The sequence below is a fragment of the Emericellopsis atlantica genome (genome assembly GCF_019669845.1).
Source record: "Emericellopsis atlantica unplaced genomic scaffold F5Z01scaffold_12, whole genome shotgun sequence".
Taxonomy (NCBI): domain Eukaryota; kingdom Fungi; phylum Ascomycota; class Sordariomycetes; order Hypocreales; family Bionectriaceae; genus Emericellopsis; species Emericellopsis atlantica.
In genome coordinates this window covers 1-27,751 of record NW_025764714.1, presented here as the reverse complement: position 1 = coordinate 27,751, position 27,751 = coordinate 1, and the positions used below count along the sequence as shown (strand labels likewise).

General features: G+C 59.2%; 10 protein-coding genes across 10 annotated transcripts; 5 read left to right on the top strand and 5 right to left on the bottom strand.

Annotated features, from left to right (window-relative positions):
• Nucleotides 1-334: 334 nt before the first annotated feature.
• Nucleotides 335-2,000, top strand: F5Z01DRAFT_654220 (INO80 complex, subunit Ies4). The gene is made up of 2 exons (XM_046263406.1): nt 335-1,198; nt 1,257-2,000. The coding sequence occupies exons 1-2, from the start codon at nt 834-836 to the stop codon at nt 1,654-1,656; spliced, it is 765 nt and encodes a 254-aa protein (XP_046118482.1). The 5' UTR covers nt 335-833; the 3' UTR covers nt 1,657-2,000.
• A 674-nt stretch (nt 2,001-2,674) lies between these two features.
• On the top strand, nt 2,675-4,519 carry F5Z01DRAFT_673714 (uncharacterized protein; the record flags this gene model as incomplete). The annotated part of the gene is made up of 2 exons (XM_046264962.1): nt 2,675-4,313; nt 4,365-4,519. The coding sequence occupies 2 exons, from the start codon at nt 2,675-2,677 to the stop codon at nt 4,517-4,519; spliced, it is 1,794 nt and encodes a 597-aa protein (XP_046118481.1).
• Nucleotides 4,520-4,741: 222 nt separating this feature from the next.
• On the bottom strand, nt 4,742-6,063 carry F5Z01DRAFT_749923 (uncharacterized protein). Its single transcript, XM_046267006.1, has 2 exons — nt 5,302-6,063; nt 4,742-5,255 (listed from the first exon to the last, which is right to left on the bottom strand). Exons 1-2 carry the CDS (start codon nt 5,746-5,748, stop codon nt 4,848-4,850), a joined length of 855 nt encoding a protein of 284 aa, XP_046118480.1. The 5' UTR covers nt 5,749-6,063; the 3' UTR covers nt 4,742-4,847.
• Nucleotides 6,064-7,914: 1,851 nt separating this feature from the next.
• F5Z01DRAFT_681199 (uncharacterized protein) lies at nt 7,915-8,715 on the bottom strand (the record flags this gene model as incomplete). Its single annotated transcript, XM_046265665.1, has 1 exon — nt 7,915-8,715. One exon carries the CDS (start codon nt 8,713-8,715, stop codon nt 7,915-7,917), a length of 801 nt encoding a protein of 266 aa, XP_046118479.1.
• A 311-nt stretch (nt 8,716-9,026) lies between these two features.
• On the top strand, nt 9,027-10,064 carry F5Z01DRAFT_654208 (S-adenosyl-L-methionine-dependent methyltransferase). The gene has a single exon (XM_046263405.1). The coding sequence runs from the start codon at nt 9,197-9,199 to the stop codon at nt 10,025-10,027; it is 831 nt and encodes a 276-aa protein (XP_046118478.1). The 5' UTR covers nt 9,027-9,196; the 3' UTR covers nt 10,028-10,064.
• On the bottom strand, nt 10,045-11,247 carry F5Z01DRAFT_79429 (OTU domain-containing protein 6B). Its single transcript, XM_046267133.1, has one exon. It carries the CDS (start codon nt 11,074-11,076, stop codon nt 10,063-10,065), a length of 1,014 nt encoding a protein of 337 aa, XP_046118477.1. The 5' UTR covers nt 11,077-11,247; the 3' UTR covers nt 10,045-10,062.
• F5Z01DRAFT_79428 (uncharacterized protein) lies at nt 11,248-15,898 on the bottom strand. The gene is made up of 2 exons (XM_046267132.1): nt 12,524-15,898; nt 11,248-12,465 (listed from the first exon to the last, which is right to left on the bottom strand). The coding sequence occupies exons 1-2, from the start codon at nt 15,606-15,608 to the stop codon at nt 11,420-11,422; spliced, it is 4,131 nt and encodes a 1,376-aa protein (XP_046118476.1). The 5' UTR covers nt 15,609-15,898; the 3' UTR covers nt 11,248-11,419.
• A 2,390-nt stretch (nt 15,899-18,288) lies between these two features.
• Nucleotides 18,289-19,439, top strand: F5Z01DRAFT_79326 (HAD-like domain-containing protein). The gene has a single exon (XM_046267131.1). The coding sequence runs from the start codon at nt 18,601-18,603 to the stop codon at nt 19,399-19,401; it is 801 nt and encodes a 266-aa protein (XP_046118475.1). The 5' UTR covers nt 18,289-18,600; the 3' UTR covers nt 19,402-19,439.
• F5Z01DRAFT_79325 (major facilitator superfamily domain-containing protein) lies at nt 19,440-21,479 on the bottom strand. The gene is made up of 3 exons (XM_046267130.1): nt 20,886-21,479; nt 19,789-20,825; nt 19,440-19,739 (listed from the first exon to the last, which is right to left on the bottom strand). Exons 1-3 carry the CDS (start codon nt 21,346-21,348, stop codon nt 19,479-19,481), a joined length of 1,761 nt encoding a protein of 586 aa, XP_046118474.1. The 5' UTR covers nt 21,349-21,479; the 3' UTR covers nt 19,440-19,478.
• A 4,848-nt stretch (nt 21,480-26,327) lies between these two features.
• Nucleotides 26,328-27,465, top strand: F5Z01DRAFT_79302 (ras family-domain-containing protein). Its single transcript, XM_046267129.1, has 2 exons — nt 26,328-26,654; nt 26,797-27,465. Exons 1-2 carry the CDS (start codon nt 26,550-26,552, stop codon nt 27,391-27,393), a joined length of 702 nt encoding a protein of 233 aa, XP_046118473.1. The 5' UTR covers nt 26,328-26,549; the 3' UTR covers nt 27,394-27,465.
• The last annotated feature ends 286 nt before the right edge of the window (nt 27,466-27,751 follow it).

Genomic DNA, 27,751 nt, shown 5'->3' with positions numbered 1-27,751 from the left:
GAATGGACCAGGGCAAACAACGCTTGACGCAAGGCAAGGGCGACCAACGTTCTCCAGAGGCCAGAGTCTAAAGCAGGGAACAAGGCAAACTGGCGGACAAAGAGCCGGAAGGCGCGATGGCACTGCATCGTCATGCCTCAGGCAGAATGGCAGAAACACAGAATGAAGGCAGGCACGAAAGCGTGCGCGAGGCACAAGGCATGCACAACTCGAGTGCTAGGCCTATCCGGGCAAGATCGGGACTGCATAACTCAATCCCGGCTGGGGATGCGCGTGCCCGTGCAGCCTTTTGGCGCAGCGCGCACTCCGTAGGCAGGCACTGGCAGGACTGGAGAGGCAGAAACAAGCCCAACCTTTTCCACCCACCGCACCGCGGGACTTCGTTCCCATTGATTGTGCGCTCAAAATGAGGATGAGCCTGAGACCACCATGGCCTCGCCGCCAACCCAAAATGATGCCCCCGTCATCAATCCCCTTCGCTCCCTCCATTCCCTGAATTCCCCTGCCCCCATCACCATCACCATCATCACCCTCACCCATCACCACCAGACTCATTGCCCATCGCCCTTTTCTACGAGAAAGGCCACGAGTACCCACCCCTGGATCTACGGAGACAGAACACCAATACTTCGCATCGCGCACTTGGTCAGTCACTTTGCTCGACTCAGTCACTAGCCGGCTTGGCCAGCAGAGCCACCTCTGCCCGCCCGACCCAACCCTACTACGTACAACATTCCGCAGTATCCGTCAGCTTGCCATCGTCGTCAGCATCTTCACTTTCCCCTAACCCATCTCGACGAGGACTCCATTGTCGACTTTTTTCTCCACGTACCATGGCCCCGTCTACTAAACCAGCCGACGGTCGGCGGAAATCCAGCGGCAAGACGCTCGTCGTCACGCTGAGGGTCAATGCCGACAAGCTACGCGACATTCTACCCGCCAGCGACACGACGACGCCCGCTGCCGACGAGGCCAAGCCGTCCCCGGCCTCGTCCACCGACAGCAAGCCACTCCAGCCTGTCGAGATTGACTCGAACACCGCGACACCCCAGCCTGATGGCACGCCTCAGCCTGGCGCCATGGGCCCTCCTGGCGACGGCCCCAAGAAGAAGGGTGTGAAGCGTGCTGCGCAGGCCAATGGCGACTCAATGTCACAGAAGCAAAAGGGCAAGCCGGGCCCCAAGAAGAAGCCGCGTCTGTACGTGCCATCCCCTCCTGCTGCATGCTCTTCTAGATATGCTAACATGATTTCACAGTGAGGATGGAACCATCGACCACGCTGCCAAACCTGCCGCGCACAAGCTCGGCCCCAAGGCCAACCAGGGCGCCATCAACGCCGGTCTACGCGCCCTCGACCGCTCCGGCAAGCCGTGCCGCCGGTGGCAAAAGGGTGGCTTCAAGCTCAAGAGCTTCACCGGCGTCATGTGGGAGATTCCTCGCTGGGAGGCGCCCCCCAAGAAAGCCCCCGAGTCGACGACGGAAGACTCCGCCGCCGCCTCGGCGGCCGACAGCAGCATCAAAGAGAACAAGGAGAACGCTGCCGGCGAGACGAGTGCTGCCAACAGCAACAGCGGCGTCGATGCCGAGATGCCCAGCGCGCCCCCGAGCAACCACGCCTCGTCGCCGGCGCCCATGGCCATCACGGCGGCCTCCTAGAACGGGGCTTCCGCGCAGGCCTCTGCTGCCTTGCAGACATATCATCGTTGAATTTTCTACAGGAGTTGAGTCAGGCTCCGACTCCATGTTCATACTACATCACGCTCTTACTTTGGAGCATTTTGACGCTTCCAGATTATGGTTGCTGGCGTTCAGGATTGGTTGCGGCGGACTACGCATCTCGCATTACACGCAAGGAGTTTCGGTTGTCAGGCATGCTAGATTATCAGTGTAACAATGTCGGGTAATAGATGGATGGATGGATGGGTGGGAGGGCGTGGGACGCTCGTTCATAGCCTTGGTGGCAAGTCGCAGTCAAAGCAATCTTGGAAGAGCATTTTCATTCAGTGCATTGTGCTACATGGTTCGGGTGTTCGCGGCAACCTATGTCACCTGTGATGTTTCCAGTCTTCTTCCCATGCTCCATTATGGAGGCGTGATGCTGTCCTCGTGATGTAGGCGGTGGGTCTCCCCCTCTGTTGAGGCGGCTCACCATGGTGGCACTGACGAGGCTTGGCTGAGAATCACTGAGGCCATGATCTGGGCCATTGACCTGCTCTGCGCGGAGTCAGTAAACTTTGGCTTGCTTAGTACATCTTTTGGCTTTCGTCACGGGCTATCAGTCGTCGACCAAGTCAACGACCCACTAAGCCGAATTCGGCCACCCTGAAGGTTTCATCCCCACGGCCGATGCGGTAATCGCGGCGGGTCCTACCAGGTAACGCTCGTCAGTGCTAGAGCTGCTGCTGCTGCTGTACCCTTTCCCTTTGCACTCTAGTTACGATACGTTGGCGATGAGGCCTGGTCTTACTGTCGCTTGCACTTTCCCACTATACTCGCACGCTGTTTCACGTCCAGTCGAACGGAGCTTCCGAAGCGCTCAGGCCGAGTGCTGCGACCGTGACTGGCCGACACTGGGGTAGCTCCTCCATCAACAACCACCACCACCACCACCACCACCTCCACCACTCGCAGCTCGAGCGCTGAGACTGGAGCTCCCAAACACACAAGATTCATCATGGACTACAGCTCGCATCCCCTCCACCGTCCGGACAACTCGCCGCCGCGACGAAGGCGAGGAGTACACCGTCGCCCCCTCGACGACATCCTTAACCCTACCCTATCCGACGATGACGATCGGTGGTTCACCCCACAGTACCTCGAGCACTCGCCCTACGTGCAACGCCTGGAACGAGACCACATGAGGCGGCAGGAGGCGAAGACGGCCAAGGCCTCGGGCACGATGGGGGATGACGATGATCCGTCGTTACCGCCTGGCTCCCATCGGGGCATGGCCCACACGATCGTGGAGCGGCCCTCGCCCACGCCCAGCGACGACGAGGCACTCGAACCACTGCCCACCCGCTGGGGCAAAAGTGCCTATTCCGGCCTGTCGATCAAGTACTGTAACGAGGTTCGCTATTCCTCGGCCAAGCCGCCCGGCGAGGAGAGGAGTCGTCAGGACGGACTGGAAGCGGCCGCCATACGGGCCAACCACCCCATATCGCCCCAATGCGGCATCTATTATTTCGAGATTACCATCTTAGAAACGAAGCAGGACGATGCATCCATTGGCATGGGCGTCTGCACGAGCAAGGCCGCCATGTCGCGTCCCGTCGGATGGGAACCAGAGTCCTTTGGCTACCACGGTGACGACGGCAGGGTCTTTTGTGCCCAGACGGTGGGTAAGAGATACTCGGAGGGCTATAACATGAACGACGTCATTGGATGTGGTGTTGATTTCTTGACCAACTGCATCTTCTTTACCAAGAACGGCATCAACCTGGGACCGGCTTTTCACGACATGATCAAGCCCCACTGGCGGCTGTTCCCTGCGGTCAGCATGAAGCGTAATGGGGAGAGGATCCTCGCAAACTTTGGCGAGAGGCCATTTGTGTACGATATCGAGTCCATGGTGCATGGGATGCGGAGCAAGATCTGGAGATCCATCCGGAGGACGGACACCAAGGGGCTTAAGAATACAACGTTAGAGACGGTCTTGGTGCAGAGCCTGGTGATGCAGTTCCTCCTGACGGAAGGCCACGTGGACACGGCCACTGCGTTCTGGGAAGAAATGAAAGGGCGGGACTCGGTCTCGAGTCCGGAGGTTGCCAACGCCGCCGATCGAGGGCTCGAGCATAAGGGAGACGCCACCCAACGGCAGCGCATCCGCAAAGCCGTCCTCGAGGGGGACATGGACAGCGTCTTCCGGTACACGCGGCAGTACTACCCGACCCTGTTGGAGGAGAGCAACATGGTCATGTACAAGCTGCGGTGCCGCAAGTTCATTGAGCTCATTCGAAAATCGGCGGAAATCAAGAGGGCGATCGCCGTGGCTCGACAGGCCAAGACGCTCCAGGACGTCGACCCGGGCGACATGGATATCGACAATGGCCACGGGGGCGCCGAGCTCGTGAGCGAGGACGACCAGATCCAGTCTACGAAGCTGATGGACCTCGAGGCGGAGACCATCGTGTATGGTAGGGAGCTGCATAAGGACTACGCGAACGACCCCATGTACGAGGAGAGCAACCGTAAGTCGGATATCTGGTCGCTGCTGGCGTACAACAACCCGCTCGACGAGCCACATCTGCAGCACCTGGTGGGCCTAGACGGCCGCACGGTGGTGGCAGAAGAGCTCAACGAAGCTATCCTGAGTGAGTCTTGGTGTCGTCTGGTGGCCATCTTGAGTACTAACGACGGGGTAGTGCATCAGGGCAAGTCGTCCCACGCTGCGATTGAGAATGTGTATTCGCAGACGAGCGTGCTGCTGGACGAAGCGCGTCGAGGAGGAGGCGAAGGTGCCTTTGTCTCGGTCAACGACATTCTTGAAAACATTAATTTGGGACCGAGCCCGAATTAGCCAAACAGTTAGTTGGGTGGGTGACTGCGTCATGGGCCAGATCATGGACAGACATAGCATGGGAAACGGTGTCGAGGCGTATGGCGACGGAGCACACTTTTGTTTTTGTTTTCGACTTCCTTCTTTCTTTCTGATTGGATTAATGGCTCATTGGTATGTGGTGCATCGGGCTCGTTTCTTAGTTTAGGCGCCGTTCACTGGCGCGCTGGATCGCTCGGACGACTGCGTAGTCAATGGACGAGGATTATTATGTATTGGTATCACTGGCGATTATACCATATACAGTTACACATGGCTGGCATCCATAGGCCAGATCCCCAAAGGCGGCTCATGACACCTTTTCACCAACGTGACCCCAGCACCGCTGGTACAGGCGCTCCCGATGCCTGACCAGGTTCCCAAACTCCTGCAGAACCTCCTCCATGGCGCCGTCGTCCCACTCAAGGCTGCCGACGAGCCAGGTGTACGCAAAAACTTCTGCGTCAAACAGGCCTACGACGTCGCCAAAGAACCAGTCATCCTCGCCCAGCAGCGTGCTCAGCGCCTCGAGGGCCTCTCTGTACGACGAGAGGAGGTCGAGGGGGCTGATGAGGGCTGTGCGTGTGGTCTTGAGGATCTCGGCCGAGGCGGCCTGCGTGAGGGTCGTGGAGGTCGGGATGGCGATGAGGGGGTTGCTGGGGAGGTAGAGATGTGCGAGGAGCGTGGCGTTTCGAGGGTTGAGGTACAAGGCGTAAAGCTATGTGAGTTAGTCTAGCACCCTATGTTTAAAGAGGAAAACGTACCCATGCTGGCCGGACGGCATTGTCCAGCAATGCGCGGTAGGCCTGTATCCTGGCGTCCTTGACGGTGGGGAGGTTGCCTCGCGCCCGTGCGAGGTCAAAGATCTTGCCGCCGGAAAGGACCTGGCCCGTCTCGGTGAGGAGGAAGGGCAGGGCGCCCGAGGGGGAGGCGTGGTTGTTGGAGGGCTCGACGTGGACGTGGACGCCGGCTATGCGCAGGGCGGCCTGCGCCTTGAGACAGGAGGGGTTGTAGCTCGGCCGTCCGTCGTCGGCATTGTCTGTGAAGATGTAGAGGCGCGGTATCGAGGAGGAGGATGTGGACGGCGGGGCGCGATGGGGGAGGGCGTTGGGCGGGAGGGTCTGCAGGGGGAAGGCGTTGAAGAGGCGGCGGAGAGGCTGGGGGATGGCGAGGAGCCGTGGGGTCGGCGGGGTGGAGGACGTGGTGGCCATGGTGAGGGGCTGTCTGGCTCTTATATCGGGCCTGGAGGTGAGGTCAAGTGGGATGCGATCACGGCGCGCGTCGAGACGCGGCGTTCGTTGGAGGATGGGAATTCTGCGACTTGGACGTCGGTCGGGGTTCGGGAAGGTGTCGGGCCGATGGGTCGCTAGCGGCGGGATTACTCCGGCTTTAAGAGGCCATTAGAGTGGGCTGTCTTGGGGACTCTGACAATACGTCGTATGCATCACAGAGTCTAGCACGTGCCAATACACACTGAACAGTAGTAGAAATTCATTGAGACGATTATGGACAAGGTGCTTCAATCGTCCGAGGGGATGTGAGGCCACTTTGTGAGCTCGCAAGTGTTGCGACAAGAAGAGCAGCGATTCAGGGTCCTGGGGGCTCACTGCTGCACCGGGTAAATGCACCAGGCAGCTCCACTAAAAAGGCAGGCAGACAGAGTCCAGACAGGCAGGCAGTCAAGTCAAAGTCAAAGATAAGCAGTGCCAGGCGGTTCCGAGATTGCCCGTCAAGACGACTCGTCGCCAAGGCGCGCGTTGGAGATGATTACAGCCTGGACGGAGAAGACGGACAAAACACCGAGGGCGTATGTGGGGTTCGCTCGTGTCGGTGCAGTCTTGGACGAGGTGTCAGATGTCTTGGGCTCTCCATGGAGAAATGTTGCCGAGGCTCACAGTCGAAGATGATGCTGTCCGTATCATGGTCGAGACTCGAGAACGCCATCACAGCAGAATGGGGATGGCAGCGACCCAGCAGCCCCCTTGCAAAGCTCGTCGGGGTTCGAGCCTACGGATAATAGAGGTTGTGGTGATGATGCGGTGGATCTGCGATAACCCACTTGTCGGAGAGAATGACATGCGACCTGCTTGGCGACATTTCGGTCGTTCTCAGTGTTAGTGTTTTCCCGTCACAATCGCATCGTGGGTCTGCTGGATACGTGAGGTTTTGCAAGCGCCTATCTCGGCAGTTGTGTTGGGATGATTATTAGTACTAGTAGATTACCTTGATTCTCGTCGTTGATTTTCTCTCTCTCGCCAACCTTCACTCCAACAACGCCATCCTGCACCCCCGACCAACTCGCAACCTCCTTCGCGCGGCTAATCATCACCACCTGGCACCACCACCTTGGCTGACATACCGTTACCATACTTTACCTAGCCGCCCCCACGTTCCAAGACAACCCATCATCCTCGGTCCAGCAATTCCTGGGCCCAGGCTTCCACATTCTTGCTGCTCTGCCCACTGCAGAGTCTCGGACGGATCCTTTGACGTAGTGAATCCGCACTTCCCCAGACATCGGGATCCAGCGGGGAATCGACACGCGGGCGGGCGAACGACTCGATTGCATCTGGTGCGCCCACACGACTATCTGGGACACTGCAGAGACACGGAAGAGCAAGCTACTGCGTACAAGTACATACTTGCACCCACCGTCCCGACGCACACGCACGCACGCACGCGCGCTGTCTTTGGAACTCTCCTCTTTTTTTCTCGTGGAGGACTTGTCGCAGACTGGGCATTCCCTCGTTTGACCAAACACTATTCATCCTCACACGCCAGGCAGCTTGCCATTCTTCAGTTGCGTCTGACGTCGGCCACACTGTCGCTACACGATAGAGAAGCAAACCCACCACACAACACACATCACACACACCACACAATGAACGCCCCATCCACAAACCAGACCTCGGGGTCCTCGTCCGCCTCGACGACGCACCAGCACACGAGCCCGTCGCAGCAGCCCGTCGCGGCCGTGGCTCCGACACAGCAAGGCGCCCCCGGGTCGACGGACCCCCTCCTCCAAGACTTTACGCTCCTGGCCGAGGCGGCGAAGCGAGCGCAGGTGGCCGTCATGGTGCGCGACTTTGAGGACTGCGCGCTGTGAGGGCAAGTCGGGTGATGCGACGTGACCTTTTCGCCGTCGAGAGGGAGAGGGAGAGATTGAGCGTTGGATTTTCCCGGGTCTTCTTATCATCATCTGGCTGGCGTACAGGAAGGAGCATAGGGCATGGGACATGTCGATTGATTTATATGGTCGTTTGGGCAGCATGGGAGGATGGCTTATTATTCTTTTCTTCTTCCATGTTCTTTTCATGGGCGCTAGATACCCCCATCAATACGCACAGACTTCCCCCCCCCCCCCCCCCTTTACGCCCCTACATCTTGGACACGAGTGACAGCCCGCCGTCGAGGCGGATAACAGCACCGTTGACGAAGCCGCCGGCGCGACTGGCGAGGAAGAGCGAGGCGCCAGCGACGTCTTCGGGGGCGCCGATGCGGCCGAGGGGGTTCTGCTCGCGGATGGCGTCGCCCATGGTCTCGAGGGTGGCCTTCATCATGCGTGTCTCAAACGGCCCGCAGGCGAGGACGTTGCTGGTGACGCCCCGGGGCCCGAGCTCGCGGGCGAGGTGGCGGGACAGGTGGTGCAGGCCGGCCTTGGAGGCCGAGTAGGCAAAGGAGGAGAGGGCGGGGACGCGGAGGCCGTCAATGGAGCCAATGTGGATGACGCGCGCCGGGTCGCCGCTGCCGGGGCGGGCGGCCTTTTCGAGCAGCGGCAGGGTGAGCTGGGTGAGGGTGAAGGCGCGGTGGAGGTTGAGGGTGAGGACCTTGGACCAGGCCTCGTCCGGGTACGAGTCAATGTCGGCGCCCCAGGTGGCGCCGGCGTTGTTGACGAGGACGTGGATGCCGTTGGGTTCGCGCTGGGCGACGGCGTCGACGAGGCGGCGGCACTCGTCGAGGCTCTGGAGGTTGGCGGGGAGGCCGACGGGCGTGTGGCGCGGGTTGCTGGCGGACAGGGCCTTGACGGCGGCGGTGATGGCGGCGGCGTCGCGGCCGGTGAGGTAGACCTTTGCGTGGTTGGCGACGAAGCCCTGGGCGATCATGGCGCCGATGCCCTTGGCGCCGCCCGTGACGAGGACGACCTTGTCGGCGACGTCAAAGAGCTGTGAGGTGTCCATGTTTGGGGTAGGTGCTGGCAATGGGTGTTGCTGAGGAGGTGATGACGAGGTGAGAGAGGGAGAGTCGATAGATGGTGATGGTGATGGTGATGGTGATGGTGATGGTGATGGAGTCGTGGTAAAGCAATTGGACCTCGGCTCATGAAATGGGGTGCGCACAGTAGTACATCTAGCACCACCCTGTCGATTCACCATCAGGGCGCCTTCGCAGCGGCCATGCCATAGTATGAGCAAGAAATATAATGACTTTCTGGTCTAATTAGATATTCAATCCCATTGTCACCGCAGACAATCGAGTCCAGCCTGTCTGTCGCGTGCCATCCCATCTCGGCACTTTGCGGAGCCGCCTCGATCGACCCCACGCACGTCATGTCTGTCTGTCTGTCTGTCTGTCTGTCTCCCCACCACCACCACCTCCTCCATCCTCCTACACGCCAAATAGCAGATCAATTCCATCATAGACAGCTTCAGATACCCCAGCATGTCCCAGCCCGAGCAGCTCGGCCCCCTGGCCTCCGCCTTCAAGGACCTCCCCGCCGACGCCCACCCCAAGCAATGGAACGCCTTCTACGAGCAAGCCACCCACCCCTGGGACCGCGCCGGTCCCTCCCTCGCCCTCAAGGACCTCCTCCTCCAGCGTCCCGACCTCGTCCCGCCGCCTAGCCCCGGCGCCACCGCCCTCGTCCCCGGCTGCGGCCTCGGCCACGACGTCCTCCTCCTCGCCAGCCTGGGCTACGACGCCTGGGGCCTGGACGTGAGCGAGACAGGCCTCGCCATGGCCCGACAGAACGAACAGGACCAACAAAACAAGGGCTACGACCAGTATCCCGTGCGTGAGGGCCACGAGCGGGGGCAAGTGCACTGGGTCCAGGCTGACTTCTTCGCCGACGACTGGACCAAGGGCGTGGGCACGGACGGCACCGGCACCGGCACCTTTGACCTCGTCTTTGACTACACCTTTCTCTGCGCCCTGCCGCTCGACCTTCGGCCACGCTGGGCCAAGCAGGTCACCCACCTCCTCGCACCCCGGGGCCGCCTTGTCTGCCTCGAGTTCCCTGTGGGCAAGCCGCATCGCGACATCGGCCCGCCCTGGGGTCTGAATCCAGAAGTCTACGAGGCGCTGCTCGCCACGCCGGGTGAGCCGCTACACTACGACGCCCAGGGCGACGGCACCGTCGTCAGCGCCCCGAGCCCCAAGCCCAGGGATGACGCGCTGCATCGGCTGAGTCTCATCAAGCCCCTGCGGACGCACAAGGCCGGGTACTACGAGGACGGCACGGTGCGGGACTTTGTGTCTGTCTGGTCGCGGTAGATGGGATAGAATAGAAAAAATAAAGATACGTAGGACTATCCTCTCCTGCGCAGCGAGTTGTAGTGCTCGCCCAGCCCGTACCCGTGCCGGTAGTACGCCAGCCACAGCACCCGCCCGCCGTCGTCGCCCTCGCGCTCGCCAATCTTCTCCGTCCGCCCGTCCTGCACGACGCGGATCTCGACATTGTACCGCCGCGCGAGCGCCATGAGCTCCAGCTGCCCGCCCCACTCGGCCGTGTCCCGGATCTGCGCCGCGTACGTGTCCAGGTCGCCCTCGAGAAAGGGCGCAAAGTCGTCTGCGTGCGCGAGCATGTACGCCGCCGCCGCGCGCCGCACCGTCTTGTAGGGCTCCTCCTTGTCTGTCTCCTTGTCTGTCTCCTTGTCTGTCTCCTTGTCTGTCTCCTTGTCTGTCTCCTTGTCGTGACTGTCCGACAGCGGCACGCCCGCCTGCGCCAGCTGGTCCGCCACCGCGCTGAACAGGCAGTGCCCGTCCGGCGCAACCTCCTTCTCCGCCAGGTCGTACGTCGCAAACATCTTGTCCATGTACTCGCTCTCGCGCGCCCGGTCGTCCGTCATGGTCGACGCCTCCTCCTCGGCCCGCGCGGCGGCCGCCTCCTGCTCTGCCGCCCGCCTGGCCAGCCGCTCCCGCTGTCTGTTTCGCTTCTTGCCGTGCAGGGCGTCGTCTGCGTTGGAGGGGGTGGCCTTGTGTCCATTCGTGGTGTCTTTAGGGCTGCTGCCGCCGAGGTGCAGCTTGTGCACGGCCTTTTCCAGCTTCTCCTCGACCTTGTTCTCCATCCTCTCCACGCGGCTCGGGGCCTCCTCGTTGTCGGGCGACATTGATTCCTCAGAAGAAGGCGCCTGTAGCGTCGCGAGCTCCTCGCCCTGCCGCTGCCGCATGTCACGCTCCATCCCCTCGCACTCGTCATTGACCCCCTTGCGCGTCTTCTTGCTCGCGTTCTTCTTCTTGGACGTGATCCGGCCCTGCAGCTCCTTGGCCTCGCGACGGTGGCGCGCCTGCATCTGCTCGACCGTCTCGCCGGGCGCGTCCATGGTGGCGGCGGGTGTGGATGGTGAAAGAGTCAATGTTGAGAGGGCTGCGCCTCCGGGGAAGGGTGTAGGTTCAACTTTTTGGCTTGGTCGTGGGAACTTGGAGTTGGAGTTGGAGGGGCAGCAATCAATCAGGCGGGCAGCAAGAATGACGCATGTGGGGACGTCAAGTCAAGGGTCTGTCTGTCTCTCGAGTCCTCCTCTTCAACAGACAACACAAACAACAGCAGACACATTTGTCTAACTCTCCTCCTATACAGCTATCCTCACAAGTGCCCTACATAGCTACAAGAATGCGACCCCGAGGTCAGCCCTCTAAGAATTATACACCCCTTCTCTGCTCTAACTAGAACCCTCGGAAAGGATCATCCCTAAAGTAGTCCTCCTCTCCCGCCGTCCTGCTCCCCGTGTACCGATCGTCCGACGCCCGCCCGTACCCCCAGCTGTCCTTGGCCCGGCTGCTGCGCCGGCTCTGCCTCCGCCTCACCTCCCGACTCCGCCGCCGCATCACCGGCCGGAACTCGTCCTCCTCGTCCGGGTGCTCACTAAACTGCTGCAGCGAGAGCGGGCTGATAAACGCCTCCATCCGCACCGTCCCGATCGCGTCAAAGAAGTTGCCCGGCCGCGACGACGCCTCTGACGTCCTTTGCGACGCCGTCTGGCTCATCCCCCAGCCCGTGTTCCCGGACCCCTGCGACTGGTTGTAGTAGTCGGACGACCCCGCCGTGTTGATGCTGTCTCCCGCCGTGCTGCTCGTCGGGTTGTGCCCGCTCCCCGTGCTCGTCGGCCCCGAGAAGCCACGGAACGACAGAGGTGGCCCCCCTAGTCCCCCCGTGTTGCTCCTCTTCCTGCCGTGCGCCGGGGGCGGTCCGCGGTCGTGGAAGCGTGGGATGAAGGGCGGCTCTGCGGCATCCTCCGACTGCTCGCGCGTGTGGTTGCTCGACACGGCGCCCATCGCGTACTCGGGGATCCCGAAGCTCGTCGTCGCATCGTCCGCTTGAGAGGCCGGTGCGCTGGGCAAGCTTGGTATGCTCGGCACCGCCGCTGCCTTGGCCGGCATCGTCCTGCCCTTGGCCAGCCGGATCGAGTCTCGTATGCCGCCCCTCTTGATCTTGGTCGCTGGCGGTGGCGGCGGCGCGTAGTCTGGCATCGGCTGTGGCTTCAGATGGTGCTGCTGCTCCGGCGCGTGCACAATCTCCGGTACCGCTTGCTGCGAGTGCGCCAGGAACGACAACGCCGTGAGCCACACATAGTGCCGCTCCGCCGACGTGGCCGTGAACTTGAGCGCCCGCTGCGGTGTCAGGATCAGGATCGACCGGTTGAACACTGTCCCCGTCTCGCCCTTGGGCACGGGGTTCTCATCCTTGACGTCCAGCACCGACTGGATGACCACTAGTTGCTCTTGTTAGCACACACATCCCCTCGCGCACATCTTCTCTCTCGCACTTACGTTTGCGTCCCGTCTTGCCCATCAAGGCGCTGCCCGATGCTGGCTGCTTGCTACTCCACAGGATCGAGCGCTCATACGGCGCCAGCCAAACCCACCTCTTGTGGCGGTCGTTGCCCACGTCGTCCTTCCCACCCGACTCGGGCACGGTAAAGGACTTTCTGCGCCGCACATACTTGAACATCCACTCGCCAATCATGGTCTGCGCAATGGCGTCCACAACACCCGTCGTCTGCCCGGCGCTCACCACCGACGCCGGGTCCGTGATGTTGGTCTGCAGCGTGTTCTGCGTCTGCTGTGTGTTCGTCGTCCTCTCCGTGTTCGTCGATGGCTGGTACTTGTGCCGTCGGTACGCGCTGCTGCTGCCGCGCCCACGATGCCGCGGCGTCGTAATGTCGTTCCGCGGCAGCGGGGGCAGCCCTGGGCTCTCCGGCGCTTCCGTCGACGGAGAGAGCGGCGGCGGCGAACGGCTGCCCTGCCTGTGTCGCTGGTGACGAGGGAGCGCGGCCGCCGAGCGCGTCTTGCGAATATTGTTGGTCCGGTACGCCCCCGTCCGCGGCGGCCGCCTCCACCCATCCAGCCGCGTGGGCGACCTCTGGCCCTCGCTCGTCGGGGCGCTTGCGCTGATCTTCCTCGATGTCGTTCGCTGCGGTATGGGAAAGGGCGGGTTGCGGGCCTCAGGGAGGCTGGGGCTCCTCGAGCGGCTCCCATGCGTTGCGATCCCGCTCTGGATCATGGCTGCCTTGCGCATGACGCTGGCGCGGTTCCCGGGTCCTGGCAGGATCGTCGCTGCTGGCTTCTCGTACCTCGCGGGCGACTTGCCCGGCCGCTGCTCCCCCTCCTTGTCCGCCAGGCTGAACGAGTTGTACACATGCGTGCCCAGGGGCTTCATGCTGTTCAGCGTGCTTCGGTTGCTCCGCCTCTTGGACGCGGGTGACGTGGTCCCCATCTCCGAGGGGCTCTGGCGGCCAGCCTTGCTGGAGATGGACTGAGGTCGTGGCGCGGTGAGGGCCGTCCTGTACTCCGTGTCACTCACATCGTCGTCCTCAAAGTCCTCCTCTTCGGAGCTCGCCGTGTCAAACCCGGCAAAGAGGCTGCTGAACCTGTGCGGTCGCTTGATGGGCGCGTCCTTCTCGGCGGACAGCGGCCCGTCGTCGTTGTTCCCGGGGTATGCATCGTGAAGCTCGTCATGGTCAGGCGAGAACAGCGGTGACGAGGGAATCTGCATCTGGGGTGTGTCCTGCACTCGGCGAGGGTTCCGTGGTGGCAGGTTCCCCGGCACCGGTGTGAAGCTCTTGTCCATGTCTGCGCCCGTGGGAGCTGGCTTGGGTGAGCTCGGCCTGGACGAGATGTGAGAGGGCTGCAGGTGAGCCGGCAGGCGAGCAATTCGCTTGTCCACCTGTATGCCCTCCGTCTGCACACCTGCATCACTGCTGTCCGCCGGGGAGGCCAGAATATTCACTTGGCAGCCAAAGTGCTTGAAGTGCGGCGGCAACCTTGGCTCCTTGGGGGTTGTCGGCCGGCTGGTCGGTGGTTGGATGCTGATGCTCGGGATCAGTGGCGGTTCAGGCGAGGGCGAGGGCGACAGGCGACCCTTGTCGACGGCTGGCGCCTCTTCCGTTTGCGTGGATGAGGTCGCCATGGTCGGAAGCCTGATTTCGGGGGGCGGGGTTTCAGCTCGAGTCGTGGGCGTCCTGGGAGGGCTCAGCGGCTCCTCGACAGTCTGCGAAGACGAGGATACCATGGCCTCGACCTTGAGCGCGGGCACTGCAGGCGAGCTGATCTGAGTGCGTTTCCTTCTCGAATTCGCTTCAATCTCCGACCCTGATGACGCTGATGAAGCAGGCGGCGAGTCGCCTTCCAGACTCATCTTGGCCTCGGTGATGGCTGTCTCGGGCGTTATTGCACTCATCCTTGGCGACGGAGGCGGCGTGAACTGAACCCCAGTGTCGACATACGATACTGGAGGAGCTGCGGGGGCACTCTCCTCATCTTCGCCTTCCAGAGCCTCGAGAACGGCCTGGTTCATAAAGAGTTTCCCCCGGCCACTGGCCGGCCTCTTCAGGCTCTCCAGGCTCTGGTTCCTGCGGTGCGTCCTGCTCGCTACACTATCTCGGCTGAAGGTGCGCGTGTGTCGGTGACTCGTGCGACGAGACTGTACGCTTTCGCGGCCGCCGTGCTCACTGAAGTCGTCATCCTCCTCGTCGAAATCAAGCTCATCGGCCAGCGTCGCGCCGCCAGCCTTGCCTGATGCGGTGCGGGCATGCGTCATGGAGAAGCGGATGCTGTTTGTCATGCTCATCGATCGCATACTGGCCCCATCATTCTCCTTGGCGCTTTCCTCCGCCTCGCTGTCATGGCCTTGCGCTGTGTTCTGCGCAGCGCCATTGACATTGGCAGCCTGAAACGCGGCGACCTCTTCCAGCACCAATTTGAGTCGGCTCTCTGCAATGTGGACTTTGCGCTCAAACTTCCGCCGCTCCTCGTCCCAGGTATCCTTGTCGCGCGCCCAGAGCTCGTGGACCCTCTCCGAATTGTCTTCCTCGCTGCGCAGCTTCTTTTGCAGGGCCTCCAATCGCTTCTTCACGTCGGCGGATGCCTCGACCGCCTCGTCTCTCTCGCGTGACAGCTCCCCTAGCGCAGATGATGTGCCTCCTTCCAGAAGCGCCAGCTGCCGCTTAAGTGACTTGTTTTCCTTGTTCGCAGCGCTGAATCGCGTCTGGACGTCCTCCTGCTGTTCCTTGGAGGTTGTCAGGATGCCCTCCAGGCTCTCGATCACCTTGGTCTTCTCCTCCTGGTCTCTCCGCAGCGCCAGAATCTCCGATACCAGGTTCGCATGCAGTGTGGGCGTGAACCTTCGAGGATCCAGGATGCTGACGGTCTCGTCCGTAGTGATGTCCCGAGATGCCCGCTTCGCCAACCGCTCCTTCCGTTCGCTGTGCATCGGCGGCGGCGAAGGCCCCTTGGGAGGAGGTGTCACTGACCTGCGTGACATGTTGGCCTTCCCAGCTGGAGTATCTTCAGGTGTTGGTAGAGATGTCGCCGCCTGCTCGCTTGAATCCTTGTCGTCCTGTGTCCAGCCAGACATGACAACCTTTAGATACCCGCCGATCGGATGGGTATTGCCAGAAGATCACTATGTCAGATGTGGTCGAAAGATGCACCGAGCCACATGCATGTTTCAGCCGAGAGGCCTCAGCGCAGTCAACGTTTGTTCTGCCTGGTAATGCTCAGACCGTCTGCCTCCTATCTCCAATTCACAGTGTGGAATTGCAGCAGTCTATTCCGACAATGCTTCTCCTCTCAGGCTCCCTGAAGTAGTGATTCCGATGACGGGTTTCAAGGCGTCGTTCTCCGTTATATGGGTATCGTTCGTCAGGCGCTCGTAGTTGATATAAGTAGTGAAAGGCAATGCTGTGCAGGCGGTATAGAGTGAGTCAACGAGTTTGATATTTTTTTCACTGAAACTGTCAGTCTGAATGTTTCCTTCCATGAAGCCTGTGTTGGACGATCCGTTCCGCGCCAGCACTTACAAGATACGCAAAGACGGGACGCTGCCGCCGCAAGTGTGGATATAGACAGGAAGCTCTTGTTCTTGATGTGCGGAAGTCAAAATGCCAGAAGAAAAAAAACGCAGAAAGAGGGACAGGAGAAGAATGACAGTCAATTCGCACAAGACGCGACTCTGAACAAGAAGCAATCGGCAAGGGAAAGAAATGCGCAGAAGACAAGTTCGGGGAGATGATGGGCTCCAGGTCTTGGGTGATCAACAGCAACGGCCGCGCGCGAAAAGCAGGCAAGTGGAGAGGGCCAGCCATCCAGCCGAACCAGGCCAGGGGTCGTAATAACTGTGACCCCTGCCCGGCCTATCCTTCGTTTCTGCTTGGTGCTGCCGTCCGGTACGGAGTACGTGAGCTCCAGTATCGTCTCCATCGGGCCGGACGATGAGGAACCGTTCGTTCAAGCTCTCATGCCAGATTTATTATGCATGATGGCGGCCGATCAATCGACCAACGGCTTCCTTGAGTCACCCGAGCAATTGACGGACTGATGAGTGGACGACTGGAGCTGGACTCGAGCTCCCAACGAACGGGAGGAGCACAGAGCATGGGTCGGATATTGAGCCACCTGCCGGAGCGGGAGACGTTCCGTTAGTTTTTTAGAATGAAAGGGTCAGAGGCGCAACCAACAAGAAAAAGAGGCGTTTTGACAGCCACGGTGCAGAGGGCAAAGGTGAGGAGGAATTGGGCTCGGTCAGAAAGCCTTCGCCAACCATCTCTCCATTGCCTGCAGGGCACCTACCTTGATTGGGTACCTGCCTGCTGGGATCGGACTCAGAAATGGAGGCAGGAAGCTGCTGGATGCCCGAGTTAGGTGACATGAAGTGGGTGACAGTGGGTGACAGTGGGTGATGGACAGCCCGTCTAGGTAATCAAGACGCTGTCCAGGCTCTATAGTAGGGGACGAGGCGGGGCTGAGGGCGCACACATCCAGCTTGATTGGGACTGGACTCCAGTCCAGCCCAGTCGCTGTGGACCTACAGGGAGCTCAGGTGCCACCAGCCAATTGGGGGACGGCCGGATGATCCCTGTGCCTGCAATTTCATGTGCCCCTTTGAACCTCGTCACCTTTCATCACCTCATCTCGCTGAGACGGGCACTCGAGTCGCTGGCCACCAACAGAGTCGACAGATGTTCATTGCTCGTGCCTGTCTGGCCTCCAAGATATCACTACTGATATGAAGGGCCACCACGCTCTTATCTCTGCATGAACACTTACGGATACGCTGCGCAATGTGGATACTACGATAGGCAAACCTCTGCGAGGTTACGGAGTACATGCTGTATCATGCACCCCAGATGCACAACGATCACGCACCGCAAGCGCAGTCAGTGCGTCGACTATCCTCCATTTATTGCAACAAGTTAATAAATTTCCAAGTAAGAGGAATGCAACTCATCAATCAATCGTCCTTCTGGCCTTGGAACTGCCGCCAACTGCCAGCGCTCGTAATTAGGCACTAGGCAGACGCAAGTGATAAATTAGTCTGGCCGCGAAAGCATAACATACATGCAATATAAACCACGCCAACGTTGTGCATTTCATCGTCTTTAAATTACTTGCAGACGTCCTCATTAGTCCTCCGTATCTTCTTTTTCAACAACGGTGTAGCCAGGATTCCTGCCCATCTGTTCATGCCACCGGCAGCACCGCAGCGCCTCATCTCTCGGGCTCCAAGGAAGTCAGTGCCTGCATCATCATCGCCCTGGCCTCGTGAGTCCGATCCTCGGGCTGCGAACTCGGTACCAGAATTTCCCAGCCAGGAGGAGCCCAGAGAAACAAACACCTCGGTTTCTACAGTGCCCCGTCCCACCAAACGGCAACTCCCCACGGGTATCTCGGGCGCCGTCAGCGCCACCGTGATGAATCCGTCCAGACGGACTCGATTAGCGTAGGCACTTGCCGGCGGGGCGCTGGGGCCTGAAGATTATAGGGCCCACGACAAGCAGGAGAACGGCTAGCTTTCCACGCCGGTGTGTCAAGCAACGCCTCCAGCAGAAGCAAAGCTCGCAAGCACAATCCAGTCCCACATGTCATCATCGCGCCCTTCACCTTCGCCATCAGATGCGTACAAGACGTACAATTACCGAGCGTGTAAGCAAAGTACTGTAGTAACTGATCAAAAGATTGTGCAAACAGAAATTGAAGCAATCGAGACGTGGAATCATAAAGTCGTCCAAGATCATCGTGTTCCTTGCCTAGGGTAGGCCCTGTGAACCCTTGGACTTGCCAGGCAGCATGTTCCCCGCCGTGACTTATAGGTTGGCAAGAACATCAACTTATTACGAGTGCACCGTGCCTTCTTCAAAAATGAAAGGCACGGGGTATTTCACATGTCATTCTAGGTATGAAATGTGACTGAGTCATCGAATACCTAGGCAAGTCATCCTAATAATCAACCGAATGCCGACCTGGCCGTAGCCGGCTCAAGTCTATTAGAGCCCCTCATCCATAACAAAGACTCTAACCTGGACAGCATCTGATACTTGATCACCAGACCACTTCCCAGTCCAAACATCATGTCACCCTCCCTCATTCATCCACTGTCGTCCATCAAGGCGCTCACATTCGACGTCTTTGGCACCGTCGTCAACTGGCGCCTCTCCGTCGTCGACGAACTCAGCCTCCGGGCCCATCGCAAACTCAACAGCCTACCGGATGACGCGCCCCTCAGAGACCGCCTGTCGCCGATGGACTGGTCGCACTTCGCACAGCAATGGCGGGACACGTACGGCCGCTTCACAAAGGGCTACGACCCGGAGCGGGATACCTGGAAGTCCGTGGACCAGCACCATCGCGACAGCCTCGTGGAGCTACTGAGAGAGTATCGCCTCGAGGACCTGTACACGGATGCGGAGATTACGTCTCTGAGCCTGGTATGGCACAGGCTCACGCCGTGGGATGACTCGTCTGCCGGGATCCAGACGCTCAATAGTCAACACATCATCACCTCCACACTGTCCAATGGCAACACGTCGCTCCTGCAGGATCTCGCCGACTTTGGCTCGCTGCCGTTCCAGCATCTGCTGTCGGCAGAGATTTTCAAGGCATACAAGCCCAACCCGGCTACCTATCGGGGTGCAGCCCGAGCGCTTGGGGTCGACATTGGTGAGGTGGCCATGGTGGCGGCGCATCTCAACGACCTCAAGGCCGCCAGGGACTGTGGCATGAAGACTATCTATGTGCAGAGGGCACAAGAAGAGGCATGGAGCGAGGATGATGAGAGATACAAGGACGCCAAGAACTGGGTGGACATGTGGGTTTCACAAGACGAGGGTGGCTTCGAGGAGGTCGCGCGGCGCCTGTCAGAGGTGAGGTGATGTGTGCAGTACATTGTCGAAAACGTCCCGTCAGAATAAGCTCGCTGTATTCGGGATGAGGCGTGCAGTAACATACTCTATATATTCTCCAGCGCCTTGTCCATTGCCTTCCGCCACTTCTGGGCATTCCTCCTCAACGCCCAAATGCCTAGAAATCCAGCGACCAGGCAGAACAGCGAGATGATTGTAAACACCCAGCCCACACCCATAGCGTTGATCCAGGGGTTGGCAACGACGGTCCCCACACACGAGAGAATGTTGCGCACAAAGTTGTTGACGGCCACGCCGGCCGAGCTCTTCTTGCGCACAAACTCGGTGAGCATGGTAGTGGCAGCGGCCTGTCCTTGTCAGCGAGCACGTCCATAGGGTGTGAGGAAAGCCACTTACAAACACAAGCATGGATGATACACCGAAAAAGTACAAAAAGACGGAGGGCACCGCCCAGTGTATCCCGTACCGCAGCGTCCAGCCGAATCCCAGTAGCGACAAGGGGTACACAGAGTTGGCAATCCACATGTTCTCCCGCATCCTATCCTCGGGCAAAAGTATGAGCTTTCCCTTGTCGTCGTACCGGTTGGCCTTCTTGGCTTCCCTCGTCATGATTTTGTCGATCCACTTGCCGCCAAAGAAGGAGGCCGTGATGTAGCCCAAGCCTGGCGGGGCGTACAGAAAGCCCACGATGAGCTGCCTGTAGTTGTACGGGGCACTGGTGAATTCGCGCTGGATCGAAATGTTGCCGACGAACAGAGCGCCAAAGGCAATGGCGGCGACGAGCACGGTGATCAAGACGGGCGGGAAGCGCAGAAACAGGAGGACGCTCAGCGGGTCGATGAAGAAGCGCTTCAGCGCGGCCGTCAGCTTGCGCGTCTTGACCTTGGCCGATACCATCGAGCTTGTCCGTTCCAGTGTCGCCGGTGGCGGGGAGGCCGGCTCCTCCCGTTTCCTGGGCAGCGTCTCGGGCAAGCAGAAGAACAAGAGGAGGAAGCAGCACAGCCCGTAGATGGCGAGGAACCACATTGTCGACTGCCAACCGAGCTCTTGCGCCAAAACACCGCCAAAGATGGGCGCGAGGAGGGGCCCCAGCAGAGGACCGAGGTAGAACAGACTCATGGCTTTGCCTCGCTCAAAGGACTCCCAGATGTCGGCGATTGTGCCTGCACCGACAGCCTGCACGCTGGCCGAGGCTCCGCCCGTGCAGAGGCGGAAGACAATGAGCATGGTCATGTTGTCGCTCACGGCGCAGAGGATGGCGAAGACGACAAAGAGGGAGAAGGAGGTGAGGTAGATGGTCCGACGGCCAAACTGCTCGGAGAAGGAGGACCACCAGAGCGGGAAGATGGACATGGCCAGCATGTACAGGGCCACTGACATGTTGGCGACGGTTTGTGTCGTCCCAAGATCCTTGGATAGAGATGGCAAGGCGGCTGCAGGGTCTGGTTAGCTTCACAAGTCCAAGGGCAATAGGTATTGGAGGAGAACCGCACGATAGAAGATGGACGAGCCCATGGGGGCGCCTGCCGTGGCCATGGCGATAGCCGCCGTGATGGTCCATTTGGTCGAGTTCTTGTAGTCGTAAGGGGACTCGACCTCGGGGATCAGGGCGAATCGTCCAAACAAGCCCCTCCGCTTGGCCCGGGGCACGACGATGGCCACCCGGGACCGTAGTGAGGAGGCGTGGGACCGAGTTCGGCAGGGCTCGCACTGGTTTTCGCAGGCAAAAATGCCGTCGCCCGATGGCTCGCCAAAGGTTGCGGCCGTGATCAGGTCGTTCTGATGGGCGACATTGGTGTTATCTTGCTGGACGAGTTTCTCGTGATTGGATGCGGTGTCCTCTTCTTCTTCTTCGTCGTCGTCGTGATGTGAAGAATGGGAGCCATGCGACAGAGGTCGCTCGATGTCTGAGCTGCGGCGAGCATGGCCCTTTTCTGGATCAGGAGCAGCACTCATGGTGATTGTCTCGAGGAATTTCAAATTTCAGCTTGCGCTGGAGCCGATCGCATCTCAGAGGGTGAGCGTGGTGAATGAGCGGACGAACGAGCGCATGGGCATATACGTCGCGGAATATTGTCAGATATTCAAGGGCTGACAATGTCGCAAAATAGCAAGGCCAGTCCAAAGTCTCTATAATGGCGAGAGGGCGAGAGTTCCCATCTTCCTTCCACAGCTTCTCAAAGTTCAGCACCTGACTGTATGTAACCTTTGAGTGGCCATGGAGTGGAGCCTGTTCCTGGGACTTTGGATAGCCGAACAGCCACTCCGATTTGGCTCAGCAGCGCAACCGGACTTCAAAACTGGCATTGTTGGTCGTTGTCCAGCTCATCGCCTGAACTCACTGCCTGCCCGTAAAGGTTCTCGCGAAATCCGGGGTTGCCAGCGGCCACACCCGGATATAACGGCAGCAGCCTCGTGCGAACTGCGAAACGTACGCACGAAGAAGAAAAGCCCATGGTATCGGCGGGCAGAACCCCAGATACGTGGGTTACCGACGTCGGAACGCCATCTACAGCACGTAGAGGAGCCCCGCCGCTCTTGGCTTGAGCAGCATGTGTTCCACCTTACAGAAGTGGTAGTATGCGATGACAAGCGCAAGTTTGACGCCTGCTTCGACAAGACCCTTGATTTCACCTGCAAGGTCTATTAGAAGTCTCTGCCGTTTTCTCGTGCTGCTTATTAATGAATGTGACAACGACACTGGGCTGTAGCAAGGGTACTGTCACGCAGGAAGGCAAGTAAATGCTTCAGTCGACATCTCCTATACTTACACGCCCATTTAGTATAATGCTGGAAGGACGCCATCCTGCGTGAAATGACCTGCTCTCGCCTCGTATCGTCCTGTTCACCGTATGCTTGGTGGTTGTCGGAGGACAAGGTCAGCGGAGAGGAAGGGCTAGGAGGCGCCTAGAAAAGCGGTTTCTAGATAGTCATGTGTCCCCTAGTACGCAATCGGAGCAAGTCACCTACTCTAATCGTAAGATTGGGGTCGAGAGTAGTGACTGGCATCACAGCCTCTCAGCTGCAAAGTTAGCTGAGCCCTTCTAATGAAGTTCGAGACACCGTGTGGTGCTTGTGCACATAGTACAAGTGAATCCATGTACACGCAACCTGCATCCACGCGCTTCGAGTCCCCAATTCGAATGAGGCATGGTTGAGCGGACTGAGCCGAGCCTGAGCAATAGTGGCGAGAGCGCTAACCCGAAAAGTCCTGCGCTATTGGTGGTGTCGATTCCAAGTTCGAACCGAGGACTTCACGAAGCCGACAGTCGGATCGGAGCAAGGCCGACAGGCGGGGGTCCCGTTGCCGACAAAAGTGATGACGCCCGAGATCAAGTGTAGAAATCGTGAGGGCACACCAGCGCGATGCAAGAGGCATCTACCATGTTTCTTTCGTCCGGTCGATCGAGGATTGTACTCTGGTTGTCCACAAGGCCCTTCTAGACATTGAATCTTCGAGTGGCCGTCCCGATAGATAGAGATCCTGGTAATCGGAAAAGGAGTATGCTCAGGGGACTCAAAGCCTCAGGGGCGTACCGAACCTTGCAGCGCCTAGGCGTACACACGTGAGACTGATGCGTAGAACGCCTCCTGCAAATCAGGCAAAAAGGTCGCGACTAACGGTATGTCTTGGGCTTCTCGACTCTGTAAATGGGAGCGCATAGCTTCGAGGTCCTCTCTTCAGCTCGGCATGATGCAGAAAGGGGCCTATGCGGCAGCGCCTGTGATTGTGCCTTGCCGAATTCGTGTAGGACTTGTCAAGCCAGCGTAGAACAGGTACACGGTTGACTCGACTCGCAACAGGGTCCGCTTGGCTGTCATGATCTGCTTCTGTTTTGACACGCCAGCCAGTATAACGTTGGGTCTCGTTATACGCGTCTGTCCAGGTAGCCCATAGCCACGCTGGAGGGCATGTAGTTCTCCGTGGACGCTTTGGAGAAGGCTGGCCCGGTGGTCCTGCGATTGGAGGTTTGGAAGGATCTCCAAGTTGTCCATAACCCCCACTGAGAGCTTGCTTCAGGATTACAAGTCGGGCTCAATATGGAGATTCATGAAGCACTCACAATCTTCTCGTAACCCGGCCCAGGTGCGTCGGACCAAGCAGATCATCATGTTCCACACTACCTCCCCCACGCAAAGACTTCTGCCCATTCTGTTGAATGGGCGGCCTGCAAGATAGTTGACTTGCTGAAGTCTTCAGGTGGTCTGTCTTGTCCTAGACCAAGTAAGCGAGGCCCTTTGAGCTTTCTCCGTCACATAGCAATGGACAAAAGCGGCGTATTCGTCGACACAAGGCACTGTTGCTGAGCACCCATTTGGGAACGCAACCCACTCGTGTGCTGAGTGAGATCACCAGAAAGCGGTCATGTCGATGTATCCGTAGCCTTGAGCGAGCCATGTAACCCCCACGCGGGAGACTTTGCAACGCCACCCACCCACAGAATTAGCTGTATGCATCCCATGCCGTCGCGATAGAATTTGATGTCCCATATAGGCAGGTCGACCTACCACCTTTTTGGTTTGACATCTTTCTAGAAACCTGGCTGGTCTTAGCACGTGTCTGATGTAACAGGTCTTCCGTCCAAGATGACGGCAGGCTGACTATCACTGGAACCAGAGGCTCTCTTGCTGACGGCATGGGTAGTCCCGTCATATACCGCGGCGGTGGCCGTCGAACACCACGTCGCGCGAGATTCGATCGTCAGCAGCGTTGAAGGATTTCAGCAAGCGCCGATGCGGATGCTAATGGGCACTGCTCCCGTTGACCGGTGGCCCATCTCACTTGGACTCACTAGAGACTTCGCCCACTGCATGTGGCCTTTGCGAAGCCGAAGCCCAAAGCGCAATGTAAGCTGCCGCCAAGGTGACTGACCGAAGCTGAGGTTACCGTGGGGCCAACAAGTTTCCGATCAAGACATCGAGTGGTTCGGCAGCTGGTCCGGGCCTGGAGAGGCGTCCCACGCTACACAGCATTCTGCAATATAATAACCATGCCACTGGGGGCCACTTGGTTTGGCGAGACCGTCGACAGATGATGTGTCCACACTGTTTTCGCTGAACTTCATAGGCCGCTGCTCCTGCCCAGGGCGTTATGTATTTGGCCAATAATGCCACAATACATAGTAGCATTGAGGCTCAACCACGTACATCAGCTGACGCTCTATCTGCGCCGAGTCTGAGCCACTGACGTCCCATCATCCATGGACAGGCTACAGTGCCATTCCGACTGTGATAGTTCCGGGGGTCGGGTATCAATGGGCTCGGCCAAAGTCCTGGTGCAGACCAAAGATAGATTTTGCGCTTGACCTTTGTGCAACAGAGTCAGACTGGCCCTGTCCAGTCGTCAAACTTCTCGGAGTCCTGAATCTGAGTGACTTTCTCGTTGGGCTGAATCGCCGACCGAGACCAGGTGAGGTTTCCCCACCATTTATTTGTGGATAGGTATGAGCCGAGACGACTAGACTAGAGCTGTGAGCTTCACCGACCGGGTTTAGCCACGTGCATATACGCGGCTGTGGATGCTGGCCTCCAGTCGGCGTCGCGCAACGACTCGTGTCTCCCATGGGCCATCACAAATCGTCTGCATTGGGCCATGAGTAAGTTGAAAATGCCCAGGGTGCAACACGACGACGATCCGTCAGCTGTGCGCTCACATGTCGTACGAGGTGGAATTGAGGCCGAGTCGGCAACTCCTCGAGGGTCCGCAGCGACATGTAGTACAAGTACACGAATTGTCGCTCTGGGCCTCTGGGCAGCCTGGCTTGCGACAGCAATTGTGGCGCGAGCATGCATACCTCGACATGTATTTACGCAGCGACTCCTCGAAAGAGCAAGGCAGTGAGTGGATACGTAGATTAGCGGACGACAGGGGCACTTTGGACCGTGGTTGGCCTTGGAAAGTCGCAGGCCATGAGGCGTCGTGTGCGAACACAAGCTCTGTGGTTCGCTTCGCCTCACATCGCATAGCATTGCATGACATGGCATGGCAGGGCATGACAGACATCGTCGTCACAGAGGGTGTGCAGGTCTGATGCGAGATGGTGCAGAGGATCTGGCGAGGTGACATGCGGCAAATGCGCCTCGGATGGAAGGGAAGGTCTATCATGTTCTGTCTGCACTTTGTGGCCTCTCGAGAAGAGAGGAGAGACAATTGTTGAAGCTGCCCGCGTTGATGATGGATCCATAGCATTGGATGGAAAACTTTGGGCGACATGGTCTCGCCTGCCGTTATTGGCTGGCGGAACCAAGCTCTCTTGGCACCCATGGAAGGATCCATCCAATGCCTGCGGCAGGCTTTTGCCGCCAAGGGACCTACAGAACAGCCAGCACCGTAGCTAGCAATGACAGCTCTGGGATAGAGCGACATGGACCCCGCCACCCACTGTTGAGCCACTAGAGTTTCTTCTGCTTGCAGGTGCGTTTCCAGTCAGATCGCGCGGTGATTGGCCCGTCCCGCTGGGCACGCATTGTCGAGCGGACCCGGCGGGACCACTCTAGGCTACCTGATCCCCTATTGACCCTTCTATACGCACTAAATAGGCACAAGTCGCTAGGTTCCAGTCCAGTCCAGTCCAGTCGTTGCTGGTTCCGGGACGGCCACTTTCCAGTCCTCACCACCAGTCAACATAAGTCAGTGGGAGACGGACCAGGTCCATTTCCCACCACCACATTCTCTCGTTACTTGCCCATCCTGGCTGGCTACCTTACCTGAAGTACCCTCCCTCCCTACCTCAGGCTTTACCCAACCTCTACCCCCCCTTACATTGGCGGGTGCTGCCTTTGAGTTCGTTTGCTGCTTGCTTAGTCCGTTCTGCTTCCTCCTCCTCCATCATCATCATCCCGCCTTGCTTGTCTAATAAATTCTTGTGCTCCGCCGAGGTCAGGATATCTTGTTCGATTGGGGACTGTTCGCAGCAACCGTCAATCGACTCGAGTCAGCCAGCTTGCCAGCCAGCTGCCCCCTCGTCTGTCAAGAACCCCATCTGAGCCAGGACCGACCCCTTGGTGCAATTTCCTGGCACATACGTCGATACGAAAGCTACAGTGTCACTGTGCTCGTCTCGCTTTCGAAGTACCTCCTCACGTCCGCCTACGCCTGTCTCGCTTAACTCGCTGAATCCATCCCGACCTCAACCGCTCCCTCTCAACCGCCCACGATGGCGGGACGTATGGTGCTGTACAAGCTCGTAGTCCTCGGCGACGGTGGCGTTGGCAAAACAGCCTTGACAATCCAGTTGTGTATGCAGCACTTCATCGAGACCGTGAGTTCGCCTTGAAAGCTCCCCCACCACCCAGGGTCGGAAGAGGTCTCGCCCGGCGGCCCCCTCCCGTTTCTGCGCTTCGACCACTTGCTGGCCTGTGACAATGGCGAACCCGGGCTAACCAACTGTGCTCCCATTCTAGTATGATCCGACAATCGAAGACTCGTACCGGAAGCAGGTCGTAATCGACGGGCAATCATGCATGCTCGAAGTGCTGGATACGGCAGGGCAAGAGGAGTACACGGCGCTCCGAGACCAGTGGATTCGCGACGGTGAGGGCTTCGTCCTGGTCTACAGCATCTCGTCACGGTCATCATTTGGGCGCATCAAGCGCTTCCATCACCAGATCCAGCGCGTAAAGGAATCCGTCGCCTCGTCTCCGTCATATCCTGGCTCCCCCTTGGCTGTCGCCGCCCCGGGCTCAGGTGCGCCTCCACCGATCATGCTTGTGGGCAACAAAAGCGACAGGGTGACAGAGCGAGAGGTGTCCACGCAGGAGGGACATGCACTGGCCCGCGAGCTTGGCTGCGAGTTTGTCGAGGCCTCTGCCAAAAACTGCATAAACGTGGAGAAGGCGTTCTATGACGTGGTCCGGATCATCCGTCGATTGCGACAGCAGTCGTCGCGTCCCTCTGGCACCTCTGGCCGTGGCCCAAAGTCTGGCAGTGGCAGCGGCGGCGGTGTGCGTGGCGAACCCAAACGCGGAAAGAAGGACAAGCTCAAGTGTGTGCTATTATGAGCGATCCGAAGCTCGACTGCTGCACCCTCGGGCGCTGGCCCCCCTTCTTTGGAGACGACTGATTAGCTTGGGATGTCGTTGGCGAATGGCGCAAGGTCAAAAGAAGCATTTCAGGGCGCTTAATCATTTTCACGACGAATTATTTAACGAAGCATCAAAACAATACCGCGAAAGACGTCAACCAACACTGGGGGGGGGGGGGGGGGGGGGGGGGGGGGGGGGGGGGGGGGGGGGGGGGGGGGGGGGGGGGGGGGGGGGGGGGGCGGGGGGGGGGGGGGGGGGGGGGGGGGGGGGGGGGGGGGGGGGGGGGGGGGGGGGGGGGGGGGGGGGGGGGGGGGGGGGGGGGGGGGGGGGGGGG